Source organism: Polychytrium aggregatum (genome assembly GCF_025602895.1).
Source record: "Polychytrium aggregatum strain JEL109 chromosome Unknown BJ171scaffold_1, whole genome shotgun sequence".
Lineage (NCBI taxonomy): Eukaryota > Fungi > Chytridiomycota > Chytridiomycetes > Polychytriales > Polychytrium > Polychytrium aggregatum.
In genome coordinates this window covers 320312-333239 of record NW_026516203.1, presented here as the reverse complement: position 1 = coordinate 333239, position 12928 = coordinate 320312, and the positions used below count along the sequence as shown (strand labels likewise).

General features: G+C 56.8%; 5 protein-coding genes across 5 annotated transcripts; 3 read left to right on the top strand and 2 right to left on the bottom strand.

Moving 5' to 3' along the window:
* Positions 1-235: 235 nt before the first annotated feature.
* On the top strand, positions 236-1935 carry BJ171DRAFT_418051 (tryptophan synthase beta subunit-like PLP-dependent enzyme; the record flags this gene model as incomplete). Its single annotated transcript, XM_053107322.1, has 4 exons — positions 236-386; positions 598-754; positions 1003-1174; positions 1360-1935. 4 exons carry the CDS (start codon positions 236-238, stop codon positions 1933-1935), a joined length of 1056 nt encoding a protein of 351 aa, XP_052971677.1.
* Positions 1936-2350: 415 nt separating this feature from the next.
* On the bottom strand, positions 2351-2821 carry BJ171DRAFT_594636 (uncharacterized protein; the record flags this gene model as incomplete). Its single annotated transcript, XM_053114536.1, has 2 exons — positions 2351-2501; positions 2626-2821. Coding segments are annotated over 2 exons (347 nt in total), but the record flags the coding sequence as incomplete, so codon positions are not given.
* A 140-nt stretch (positions 2822-2961) lies between these two features.
* Positions 2962-5726, top strand: BJ171DRAFT_3696 (Gcd10p family-domain-containing protein). Its single transcript, XM_053107150.1, has 11 exons — positions 2962-3176; positions 3298-3431; positions 3627-3751; positions 3855-3946; positions 4033-4116; positions 4211-4335; positions 4572-4709; positions 4827-4953; positions 5078-5180; positions 5308-5394; positions 5516-5726. The coding sequence occupies exons 1-11, from the start codon at positions 3016-3018 to the stop codon at positions 5681-5683; spliced, it is 1344 nt and encodes a 447-aa protein (XP_052971675.1). The 5' UTR covers positions 2962-3015; the 3' UTR covers positions 5684-5726.
* Positions 5727-5783: 57 nt separating this feature from the next.
* Positions 5784-8126, bottom strand: BJ171DRAFT_453746 (WD40-repeat-containing domain protein). Its single transcript, XM_053108227.1, has 9 exons — positions 7719-8126; positions 7471-7603; positions 7243-7340; positions 7007-7093; positions 6774-6831; positions 6594-6693; positions 6357-6443; positions 6164-6242; positions 5784-6010 (listed from the first exon to the last, which is right to left on the bottom strand). The coding sequence occupies exons 1-9, from the start codon at positions 7887-7889 to the stop codon at positions 5822-5824; spliced, it is 1002 nt and encodes a 333-aa protein (XP_052971674.1). The 5' UTR covers positions 7890-8126; the 3' UTR covers positions 5784-5821.
* Positions 8127-8268: 142 nt separating this feature from the next.
* BJ171DRAFT_453745 (NUC169 domain-containing protein) lies at positions 8269-12928 on the top strand. The gene is made up of 19 exons (XM_053108226.1): positions 8269-8315; positions 8453-8926; positions 9071-9116; positions 9191-9342; positions 9436-9553; positions 9757-9858; positions 9962-10115; positions 10283-10394; positions 10498-10600; positions 10689-10839; positions 10990-11122; positions 11359-11456; positions 11534-11613; positions 11689-11749; positions 11840-11964; positions 12042-12144; positions 12249-12333; positions 12434-12612; positions 12747-12928. Exons 2-19 carry the CDS (start codon positions 8499-8501, stop codon positions 12827-12829), a joined length of 2313 nt encoding a protein of 770 aa, XP_052971673.1. The 5' UTR covers positions 8269-8315; positions 8453-8498; the 3' UTR covers positions 12830-12928.

Sequence of the window (12928 nt, the reverse complement as noted above, 5' to 3'; positions counted from 1 at the left end):
GTGGCAGTGCTCTGTGGCGGTATGCTGTCGGATTTCGCAATCGCATCTCATCTCGTGCCACCTCCCGTTCCCGCCACCACCACCGCCGAAACAGCCCTTGGCGCCTGCCTGGATATCGCATCGCAGTGGCCTGGATCGCATCAGCCTGGATCGCATCAGCTTCCTGCCTATCGACATGCTCCTCAAGCGCGCTGCATCTTCGTCCCTCTATGCCATCGGCAAGCACTGCCGCCACATGCAGTCCTGGCGATCGGCCCTGGGCTCGCTCAACGGCCCCGTCGACGGCTTCACCGGCGCCGTCGGCAACACGCCTCTGATCCGCCTGAACCATCTCTCGAAGGAAACGGGATGCGACATTTACGGCAAGGCCGAGTTTATGAACCCCGGTAGGCCCACGTCGCTGCACGCTGCCGGGTTTCAGGGCACACGAGCTCGTGGCTCTGGGTCTGGCTCTGGGGTTGACCCTTCAGCACCGCGAGCGATTGGCCTTATGATCGCTCGCCATGCTTGCCGACGGACCCATCGATTTAGACGCTTGAGCGGGCGGGCTGCCAATGCGCCGAACTCACCTGATTGCCCACGGGCTTGCTTCTCTAGGTGGATCTGTCAAGGATCGCGCTGCTCTATTTGTCGTCAAGGACGCAGAGGAGCGAGGCCTGCTCCAACCCGGCGGCACTGTTGTCGAGGGCACTGCCGGCAATACCGGCATCGGTCTCGCCCATGTCTGTCGCTCTCGTGGATACAAATGCGTGATGTGAGTAGCGCAAGTCGTGATGGCATGCATCGGTCACAGGGAGCGACGTTAGGACGACAACAAGCCGAGCATCGGTCAGGAAGCTGCCGACCGACGATTGATCCGAGCTGGCGTATCGGTGGATGTTGGTCCCCCAAACCGGAGACATAGTCACTGGGACCTCGCAACCGAGCGGCACCGAGTCGGTCAGCAGCCACTCACCAGTGCGACTCCTTGACAATCTGTCGCTGTACTTCGTTGTGTCTCAGCTACATGCCCAACACCCAGAGCCAGGAGAAGATTGACCTGCTCAAGATGCTGGGAGCCGATGTTCGTGCCGTTCCCGCCGTGCCCTTCACCGACCCAGCCAACTACAACCACCAGGCCAAAGCCTTTGCCGAGACAACCGCGGGCGCGGTCTGGACCAACCAGTTCGACAATGTGAGTGGCATCTGTGTGCTCGACACTCCGATTCCATGGCACCAAAGGACCAACCAGCCATCGCGGCCCAGATCGTGGTGTTGTTGCGTATTGGAGTCAGCGACCGGAGGCCGGGAACTGGTTCGTTTGCTGAATTCCGTTGGTGAGCCTGCCTCTGATCGCGGATCCTTTTGTCGACTTTTCAGACTGCAAACCGCCGCGCCCATCTGGAAACCACCGGCCCCGAGATCTGGCGGCAGATGAACGGACACCTCGATGGCTTTGTGTGCGCCACTGGCACCGGCGGCACTCTTGCTGGCACCACTCGGTATCTCAAGACCATTTCCGACAACAAGGTCAAGTGCTTCCTCGCCGACCCTCCAGGCTCGGTTCTGTATGCTCTCAAGAAGACGGGCCAGCTGGAGCGAACAGGCGCCGGCTCCATCACCGAAGGCATTGGCCAGGGCCGAGTCACCGACAACCTCGCCCCCGACTTTGAGCTTCTGGACGACGCTGTGCACGTTCCCGACGAAGCCAGCATAGCGACAGTGTACCGATTGCTGGATGAGGAGGGCCTCTTTATCGGTGCCAGCTCGGCCTTGAACGTAGCCGCTGCCGCCCAAGTGGCCAAGATCCTGGGCCCGGGTCACCACATCGTCACGATTCTCTGCGACGGCGCCTACCGATACCAGTCCAGACTCTTCAGCCGATCGTGGCTGGAGAGCAAGGGACTGATCGATGCCATTCCGTCCAGCCTGCACAAGTACATCTCCCTGCAGTAGTCTACACACTACGGCGGACCGGGAGGGGCACTGTGCACTTGATGACGCGAGCGGGCATATGTGAATGGACACACTCCGTGATGCCATTCAAGACTACAGAGGCCATCTGGGCCTTCACGACGATCGGTCGAGCAACTCACGAATACACGAGGCTGATCTCCACCGGGCGATGGACTTGAGCGCAATAGCCCTGTCCTCGGTTGCGAGATTGGACTGTTCCAACTACAGAGTCTCGGTTGCAAGCGCGGGACCCATATTAGTGGGGGTAGCGGTGAAGCCGAGTGCTCATGGCGAGTGCTCATGGCGAGGGTCGCCGCGCGCAGATTGTTGGTCGTTTTGTTGCATCGCAGGACAACGACGCAGCAAAGTCAGAGCCGACGCATTCGATCTGAACGGTGTGGGTGGCGACTGTGAATAAGGATGGAGGTGTGCGTGTATTCAGGGTCGAGCGAACCAGCGGCCGTTGGCCATAGTGTGCGGGATATGCCTCCTTCTGTGGATGCAGGGCTCTGGCGTTCCTCAGCGGTGGGTCTTCTGCTCCAGCTTCCGTCCCATGTACACGACAACTGGTCAAAGGTAATGTAGAGTGAGATGGCGGCTGCACTGAGCAATAAGCCCGCGTGCAGGACGAGCTCCGTCGAGCAGACTACCGGGACGAGGCAGGGCGAATCGCTGCCCACGACAACCTACCGCCGATCGTGTGGACGACGGCAACAACGACCATGAACTTGACGTGCGTTCGGTTCAGCATCCCGACAACCGGTGAAAACAGACGAAGCAGCTGGCACGGAGCAGATAGAAGAAGAGGGGAGAGGCAGTCCGATCCAGAGTCGGTGCAGGCTGGCCCGGGCAGATGCGGGAGCAGAGGCAGGAGGAGGGGTGAGATGTCGGGCGCTGTGCTCGTCCGCAATCGCGGCTGGTGACGCTGTTGGCATGCAGACCCAGCCTCCGGTATATGAATTTCATTAGCAGGAGCACGCATTTTTTGTCCGCGACCCCAGCATCGCCCGATGCCAACACGAGCCCAGCAGCCATCGCCCGATCGACCGATCGCAGCCGCCCGCCCCGCCGACAGCAGCCATGTCTGAAATGCAGCTGGAGCAGACCAACGATGTGCGTCCCAACCAGGGCCCCAGCGAGGACGACAGCGACGACCAGCAGGACATCATGACCGAGAACCAGTTCGTGCTCGTCTGCATGGCAAGCGGGAACGCCAAGCTCGTCCAACTCAAACGAGACTCGTATGTCCATCGGCCTGCATCAACCTCCTGTCGGGGCTGCAAGGCACACAGGTGGCATCGCCCGTACACTCCTTCTCTCATCTCTGACATCCGCCTCTCGCTGGACACGCGCTCTATCTAGTAACGTGCAGCTGGGCAAGTTTGGGCAGTTCCAAGTCAACGATGTCATCGGCAAGCTCTTTGAGCTTCCCATGGAGATCTACAACAAAAATCAAGTCCGCCCGGCTACAAGCAAGGATTTGCTGGAGGCATTCGGTACGAGCGCGCTGCGCTGGGTCTTGGGGAGCGGCAGCTGCGGTCTGCGCTGACCTGCAAGCTTTATCGACGATCCCACCCATCCGAGCGATAGCAGATGTTCATCAAGCAGTATGAGCAGTCTGATCCGATGAGCCTGACATTCATGGATCGGTATATGTCTTTTCCGCTTTGGGCCTGCTTTGCTGCTGGCAGACGTCGAAGCCGATGAAGGCGCCAACAACCGCGAGATTTATGACGACACAAACTCGCAGAAGCTGTCCAAGGAGGAGATTGAGCAGCTGAAGGAGGAAGGCCTGAAGGGCAACGTGTCTGCCCAGGTGAGACCCAAGAGCCCGGCGGTTATGCCCAATCCTCAGTGCCAGCGAAGGGGAGTCGGTCGTCGTCCATCAGACTCAACCAACCTCCCTGCATCGTACACAGGACATGATCAAGAAGATCATCGACTCCAGCTCAACGTTTGACAAAAAGACCGAGTTCTCAAAGACCAAGTACATCAAGCGAAAGGAGAGAAAGTACGGATGGATGGATATCGACGCACCGATTCCCGCGGGGTCTTGATCCGGATTGGTCACTGATTCCCCGCTGCGCATAAAACCAGATTCTCCAAGATCATCCAGCTCCGAAAACCCACGATCCACGGACTGTGCGAGTTCTTCTTCAAGGAGAAGCCCGTTAAGATTCGGTACGTGGCAGTGTCTTGTGCATCTTGCGTGACTTTGCCAGTCTATTCGATCATCCAGGACAGAGGCTTATCAAGGTCTGGCATCTCCAAACAGCGACATTCGCGTCGACACGCTAGCGCAGCTGCTGGCATTCACGAACGTCCGCGCTGGCTCCAAAATGCTTGTGGTCGATGATACCTCGGGGTTGATCGTCTCGGCGCTGCTGGAGCGCATTGGAGGTTCGTGCCGATATTGATGTACCGGAAAATGCTTGATGTACCGGACGATACTTGATGTACCGGACGATGATTGATGTACCGGACGATGCTTGATGTACCGGACAATGCTTGATGGCGAGACGCAATATGGCGCGATAATTTGCTTCTTTGACCCACGCGGGTTTATATCTGTGGTCGGCCTGTCTTTGACGAAGCCCGCTCAGAAGCTGACTCCATACATCTGTTGATACGGATAGGGCACGGCCAGCTCTTTGGTCTGCATGAGTACGACAACCCCAACTATGACATTCTCCGATACATGAACTTTTCCGAGCGCGTCCGAGGCTGTCTGAAGACCCTGCCCTGGACAAGACTGGAAGCTGGAGAAGATGAACGTAGGTGTACCCCATCAGCCGGCGTTGGAGCATCACGACCACTCGGCCGCATCGCCTCTTGAACACTCGACCAGTCGCCGCTGCTGACTTGCTTTTTGTTGAAACTCGTCGCTCAAGTAACGGAGGGGCTGCCTCAGGTCGATACTCCCCGCGAAACATGGCAGCAGCGCAACACTCGGATCGAGGCCAAGCACGCCAAGTACCAGGGCTTGCGAGATACGCTCAATGCCGGAGAGTTTGATGGGTTGGTATCGCAGCGGCCCGGCGGTATCGTGGCCGCAGCTGTGTCGTCGTCATTGACAAGTTGTCGAAGCCTATCGCATGGTATCCACCGAGACTGACGTTGCCTTCACTGTGCTGCACTCCAGACTGGTTTTGGCCTCCCGCCACGACACTGTGTTGCTGTTAGAGAAGCTTGGGCACCTCGTTGCTGGCTCTAGACCAGTGGCTGTTTACTCCCCGTACAAGGAGGTGCGTTATTCAGCAACTTCATTCACGGCGGATACCGTCGCTTCTGGGCGAGCCGCTCCGTTGGTCATCTACAGGGAGCATCAACACCGGCTTACGGGACTAACGCGTACTGCTACTTTTCTGTTAGACACTGATGGAAGCCTTTATGTTCCTGCGCAATTCGCCCGACTACATTAATGCGCAACTGACCGAGAGCTGGCTGAGAGAATATCAGGTACGACGGACTGCTTTCGGCGCCTCCTTTGTTGCCCAAGATGTTCACATCTCTGTGCTCTGTTCGTCGCTGATGTTTGTCGCTGATGTTCGCGGCATCCGACTTCCCACTCCACAAACAGGTTCCCATCCAGAGCGGAGGCACGCACCCGTTCATGACAACCTCGGGCACTGGCGGCTTCCTGCTCACTGCCACCCGCATCATCAACAATCCCAACACCCATGCCGTCAACGCCAAGAATATTAGCGAAACCCACGAACGACCTGCCAAGAAACCCAGACGGCTGTAGCTGCTGCTTTGGCGGAAAGGGTGTCGGAAACTAGCCGACGCCCACTGCCGCACTTGTGCCTGCGATAAACCAATACATGCTCGAAGCTAATCGGCAAGGAGGGCCGTGTATTTGCTATGTCGCTTGGGCCAAGCGCCCTCAGGAGGTGCTCTGAGAAGTGCTTGATGATGACATGTGGAATATTCTGAGATTCCCTTCGTGCTGCTTGTTCCGATCGACTTCGTCTCCAGCATAGGCAAGGATGTATCGGTTGGGGTGCCATGCAACCGTGTTGGTGGCGGCTGTGCTGGCGATGGTATGGATCTGCTCTCCCGTTTCGACGTGGCACTGTGTCGGACAGCAGAGCCGAGTTTGTGAGAGGACAATGGGTTACTATGGGCATTGCTACTGCCTCGTTTCCAGTCGAGAACAGAGGCTCTCCATATCTCCCGTGGCAGGTCATTGCAAACACACACTGATGCAGGACCTGCGAACACTTACGATATCGATAATGTGATCCTCGGAGCCAAACGCAAGCAGCTCGCCATCGTGGCTGAAGCTGATGGTGCGCACTGGCCAGCTGAAGAGGAACACATACAGCGCCGACATGCAATTGGTGAGCCCAGACCGTTGCCATGAAGATCGTGCCAAACGCAACCACCAGAGGCACGAGCGTCGCTGAGCAGATACTCACTCCAGATTCGAGAATGTCCTCAGACAGGCGTACTCCTCCAGATCCCACAGGCTGACGATAGCGTCGGCGCTTCCGGTGGCGAAATATCTATGGACCGTCCACTGCGGGGTCAGTTTACTGTTTCGCAGTCGCATTGCCAGCGACATTTGGGTACCGAAAGCCCATCTGCGTTCCGAAACAAGCACTTTCGCGACCATTTGAGCAAGACGAGATGGAATGGATGGGAGCCGCCATTACCTTCCCCTTGGATCAAACTCGAGGCAGTAGCAGTTGGCGGTGTGGGCATTGACAGAGTGGACCAATTCGAAGGATGGGAAGCCCAGGACCTTGATTGTTCCTGGACGGGACAGTAGCGAGACAATAGCAAAGTCAACGGACCAGCAATGGAGACAGATCGGCGGGGTCGCTTGCTGGTACCTTGGCCCGTGGTAAGGAAAAACAGATCGTTGGCGTAATTCCAGCGGATCTCGTTGATCTGAGGAGTTGTGATGACAGCTATAGCGTCAGTGGTGTGGATTTCTGATGCCGCAGGCGCAAATGGGATGCAACAAAAGGGCCCGGATCTGGCGCAGGGGAATGTGAGGGGCTCATACGGCCGACTGCCAAAGACGAGCACCCCAGCCCGCACTACAACTGCCGCAGTGGCTCACCTCAATGTCGTTGTTCATCCTGTGCCATATGTACTCCTTCTTTGTCCCCGATCCTCCGCGAACATCGATGAACGAGACCACATCGTCCTACAAATCTCGCTCGGTTAGTCTTGCTCGTGGTTGCCTCGAGCATCGTCGGGTGGACGACGCATGCCTGCCCAAGCTCCGATCGATGGGACTGATGCCGGTCCCCTGTCCTGTTGCCGCCCTGCAGAGAGGCATGTCCTGAGTCCCACCTTGTTGCCGACGGCAATGTGTCGGCCGTCGGGGCTCCAGCAGATGTTGATGTTCTCGCCGACTGTCGGTATCACTAGCGCCGCCCGCGACGAGGCCACTGTCGAGGAGGATGCATGACGGCAGCAGAATAAAGCGAGCGATCAGGACAGTGAACATCGACAAAGTCTTGCGCTCGCGAGCTGAATAGGGAATGGGCCTCCTGGTGTCACTGGCGCCGGTGTCATTACATCGCATGTCCCAGATCCGAACAGTCTTGTCGACAGAGGCCGTGGCGAGTCGGTCGGCATTGGTTGGGTCCCAGCAGAGCTGGTCGACATCTCCAGTGTGTCCCTTCAGTTCAACAGAGTCCTTGCTTGGGTTCTGCAGCAATCATGGGGCATCATGAATCGTTGAGTCAGGAGTGTCATCATGCAGCTAGTTCAAGCGGAAGCCCGGACCCAGATCGCATTGCAAAGGGAAAGGTCAGCAAACGCACCAGGCGACTGTCCAGCGACCAGATGCGCACGGTCTTGTCGACGGAGCCTGAGGCCAGCTTGGTGCCGATGGAGTTCCAGGCTACCGAGTGCACTTTCTGCTGGTGCCCTCGTAGCTCCTTGGGAGGAGCCGCAATCGCGCATGCAGCCTTGTATCGGGCGACGGAGCTCATTGATTCTGTCGGATCGATCGGTGAGGTTGCGTATGGGCAAGTGATCGGTATCTGCAGGCTCGCGTCTTGGTCGAGTAAGGCTGGCTGGTCGGGTGGATGCAGGGGGGTTGTGCGCCTTGCTGTTGACCCACTTGGTCTGGCCCGGATGGAAGCTGTCGGCCGAGTGTGGATACTCTTGGTGCCGGGGGGGGGCGACTCGTTGGGGATGGTTGGATCGTCCTGGTCCAGATCGGCTCCTGGTCCTGCTGGTTGCCCAGCCATGAAGCCGCAAGCGCGCAAAGGCGCAAGGCAAGGAGAAAGACACGTGATCGATTAATTAAGCCTCTCACTTTTTTTGATGCTGTCGAGCACAAGATCGATCGATCGGCACCACGGACGAACGACAGCCTGGGTTTCTGCTCTGCCAAACGTCCACATCGGCTCTGGGTATGGCGCGCATGAGCAGCAGCAGGAATGCGTGCGGGGCATGCAGAGCATACAGAGCTGCAGCGCCGGTGCGGGCGTCGGCTGATGGGCCGGCAATGTCGACAACTAAGTCTCCCTATGCTTTGCTCGCCCTGAAGGTTATCGAGCCGCGGTCATTGCACATCCACAACTCGCAACATCGTCATGGCACCGAAGCGACCATCGTCTGCCTTGGTCGAGGCGAAAAAGCCTGCAGCTGCAACAAAGCCCAGATCCAAGGCCCCTGCGCCCCCTCCGAAGGAGTACACCTTTGACGTCGCCGAGGATGACAGCCACGATGAAGACGAAGACGAGGGCGAAGATGCTGAAGAAGACGACCAGGAGTACGATGAGATTCCCGAGATCAATGAGGACGACGACGACGACGACGACAATGATGAAGATGACGACGACGAGGAGGATGAGGATTATGAGGGCGCTGATGACGATGACGATGCTGAGGACGATGTCGAGGATGGCGATGAGGACGAGGATGATGACGATGAGCTCCAGAGCAGCGATGACGATGGTGATGACGATGAAAGCGGCACGCTCGTGGGCTCAGTTCGCAGCCGCGATTCAGCCAAACCAAGGTAGTGATCGAAAATATGGCCGTCTCTCTTGCAGCTCACAACTCGGAAGCCTATATTTTGATGGGGCGATGGCATGTGTCGACAGAGTCTAACGCCTCGCTTCATTTTGGATTCCGACCACATCGCCGTCAACGACAACCACAGGCGTCCCGAAATCGATCCAGTGTACAACTCTGATACATCAGACGAGGTGCGGACAGAATCGGCGGCCCGCTTTCCCATTTGTGAGCAGATGCTGACCCATCGATTGGACCGACCTTTCAGGAAACCGAGAACACCATCGGAAACGTGCCCATCGAGTGGTACGAGGACTATGACCACATCGGCTACGACATCCATGGTCAGAAAATTGCCCGTCCCCAGCAAGGCGACGAGCTTGATTCATTCTTGGCCAAGATGGACGACCCGAATCTCTGGTATGCGATCTCGTTCCGCCGCAACGCCAACTGCATTGTGACCGTCCCGTACTCGCAACATTTTCCAACACACGACTCTTATTTGCAACCCAGGCGGTCGGTATACGACAAAGTACAGCAGAAGAACATTGTTCTGTCGTCCAAGGAGCTCGAAATGATCAAGCGAATCCAGAACCGAACGTTTGCCGATAGTGAATACGACCCTTACGAGGTACTTGACTGTGTGCACGCTGCCTTTCCATACCGGGCCTAGATGCCGTCCGAGTTGACTGTGCAAACATTAATGAGCGCTGATCGTCACAAATTAACAACAATGATCACTGATCAACACCAATTAACACCGATTTACGCAAATTATTACCGATCAATCCTGCTCACTGGCAACCTGTGCCAACGCCATGCCGCTCATTGCAGCCAACTGTCGAGTGGTTCACCTCCAAAACCGAAATCCACCCGCTCTCCAGCGCGCCTGAACCCAAGCGGCGTTTCATTCCCTCCAAGTGGGAGGCCAAGCGGGTGCGTGCTTGCCTTGAGCTGCGACATATATGTTCGTCGCTATCCACTGCCTCTGTTTCCAGGGATCTAGCGCCTCCAGTCTAAATCTGTGGGTTTCTTGCAGATCATGAAAATCGTCCGCGCCATTAGAGAGGGTCGTGTTGTGGTCAAGAAGCCCGAAGTTGTGGAGCCCGCCTTCTTTGATATCTGGGCCGACAATGCCGAGCCCTCTACGCCGCACCCCATGCACATTCCGGCCCCGAAAGTCGCGCCACCACGTATGTCGTTCACGGGAAAACTGAGTAGCGCCAACTGCATCAGCATCATCATCAGCATCATGAGCGTTATCGAGCGTCGGCCATGTCGAATCTGATGAACCGGAGTGCGGTCGATCTTTCCACATCGGGGCTGACTGTTTCACTACACGGATGCTTTGCTTGGCCAGACCACATGGAGTCATATAACCCTCCAGCCGAGTATATCCCGACCCCCGAGGAAGTCAAGCAGTGGGAAGCACTCGACCGTGAAGACCGTCCGCAAAACTTTATCCCAAAGAAGTATGTCGTCTCTCGAGGCCAACCAGTCACAGACACGTGGATAACGATCAAATGCTCTCGAGCGACCCCGCTGATCAGTCCTCCCTCCTCGACATTCTATTAGGCACTCGAGTCTGCGCCAAGTCGCAGGATACCAGCGATTCATTCAGGAGCGCTTTGAGCGCTGTTTGGACCTCTACCTCTGCCCTCGTATGATCAAGCATAAGGTGGGCTCGACTACAGTCGTAATGTCGCTGCGGCTGCCTATGTGTGCCGGGCGCGGATTGCACTAATGTACTTGCTGTGGTCCCACAGATCAATATCGATCCCGAGTCGCTTATCCCCAAGCTCCCCAGTCCAAAGGACCTGCGACCCTTCCCCTCCTCGCTTGCTGTCGTCTACCGTGGTCACACAGACCGTGTCCGGAACTTTTCCTTCGATCCCACCGGCCAGTGGATCATTTCGGGTGCGTCTTGAGAAAGGAGCGACTTCATGCTGAGGCATAGCACCAGCTACTTGCCATCGCGGCGACGCTGGCCCTGTGGCTTATGCCACTTCTCTGACACTTCTCATGCGGATCAATCTCGTGCTGGAATGCATGTGTGTCTGCTCGCAGGTTCGGATGACCAGACCGCCAAGATTTGGGAAGTCTCGACTGGTCGGTGCATCAAAACATTCAAATTTGAAGGCTCGGTCTCGTGGGTTTCGTGGAACCCCAACCCGTCTGTCTCCATCGTTGCATTGGTTGAGTAAGTGTCTGTGGAACTTTGATGCAACCGCACACCGTCTGGAGCGAGTTAGCTGCACTACCGACGGGACTGCCTGGGGACATTCGAGGTCTTTTCCCATGCATCTCATTCCTACCACGGCTTAACCCGTGACTCGAGCCACCGCTGCATCGCTCCACGGCTACCCAACCTGGCATCATGCTTCCACGGCCAAATTGACTCTGATGCTAAATGGCCATTCGTATCGGCACATGCAGACGCAACAATGTCCATGTTTTCAATCCCGACATCACTGGCGCCGAGATCCGAGACGCAACCAACCGGCTGCTTGCTCAGGGTTGGGAGAAACACGATGGTTCGTTTCGGCTCGCTCGTCCCTGTGGCATAGCTCGCCCTATGTCGACGTTGCTAACTCGCCCCATGGCCTGGCAGACTCCAATCAAAAGCAAAGCGACTGGATCAAGGTGTCTCGGGGATTGGAAAGTGGATACATCAAAATCCAGCTCCAGAAGGTGGGTGTTTGCATCGCAATGATGGCCAATATACACGTGTGTTGCCGACGCTCATATACGCGACCGGTCTTGCAGTACGCCACAAGCGTCGTCTGGCACCGCAGAGGCGACTACTTTTCTACGGTCTGCCCCGATGGTAAGCATCGCATACTTCTTGCACTTTGCGGTGTTTCGTCGTCAGCGTCGTTCAAGAAAGCGCTGCTCACTACCAACCTTCTTCCTGAAGCTGCCCACACTGCTGTCTTGGTGCACCAGCTCTCGACGCACCAAACGCAGAGCCCCTTTAAGAAGTCCAAGGGACTTGTCCAGCGTGTGCTGTTCCACCCGAGCAAGCCTGTTCTCTTTGTCGCGGTAAGCTCGGAACTTTTGCGGGTCGCTCGCCAACGCCATTTGACACCTCGCTGACGGCCAACGACCACCGCATCCAGACCCAGCGAAACGTGCGAGTTTACGATCTGGTCAAGCAGGAGCTCTTCAAGAAGCTCCAGGCTGGCGTCAAATGGATCTCCAGCATGGACGTTCATCCTTCTGGTGAGCCCGAGCGCCTCCCGCGCTCTCCCGCTGCACGTCATGCTGTGCATTGGGTTGCCGCGCAAACCCAGTCACTGTCGACTAATGTTTACTGTGGATGACAGGCGATCATGTGCTTATCGGCAGCTACGACAAACGGCTGTGCTGGTTCGATATGGATCTGTCTGCCAAGCCTTACAAGACCTTGAGGTGCAGACCCCCTTCGCCCACGTCGTCGCATCGCAACTGGCCCACTGTATGCCATCATGTGATCTCACCGGAGTCTATTGTGGTATATCTCTTTCCGCAGATATCACAAGTTTGCCCTCCGTCACGTCACCTACCACAAGCGCTATCCGCTCTTTGCATCGTGTAGTGACGATGGCACCGTCAACGTCTTCCACGGCACTGTTTACAGCGATTTGATGATGAACCCGCTGATTGTGCCCCTGAAGACGCTCAAAGCGCACGACATCACCCAGAATCTCGGTACGCATCGACGCTGCAGCTTTGTCATTGCCAATGCAGCATCCCAAGCACAATGCAGGGGTTGTCGTGCTTCGACTATTGTCGTGCTTCGACTATTGTCGTGCCATCTCTAACACCCCTCGATCTACCTTCAGGTGTGCTGCACTGTGAGTTCCACCCATCGCAGCCCTGGATCCTGTCGTCGGGTGCCGATCACACCCTAAAGTTGTTTTCCTAGTTGCCGAGAGCCGGTTCATAGGCCAGGATTTGCAGTCGAGTCCAGGCCAGCTCGCCGCCCCAGCCAAACAGATGCAATATATTCAATGGATCACTCGCA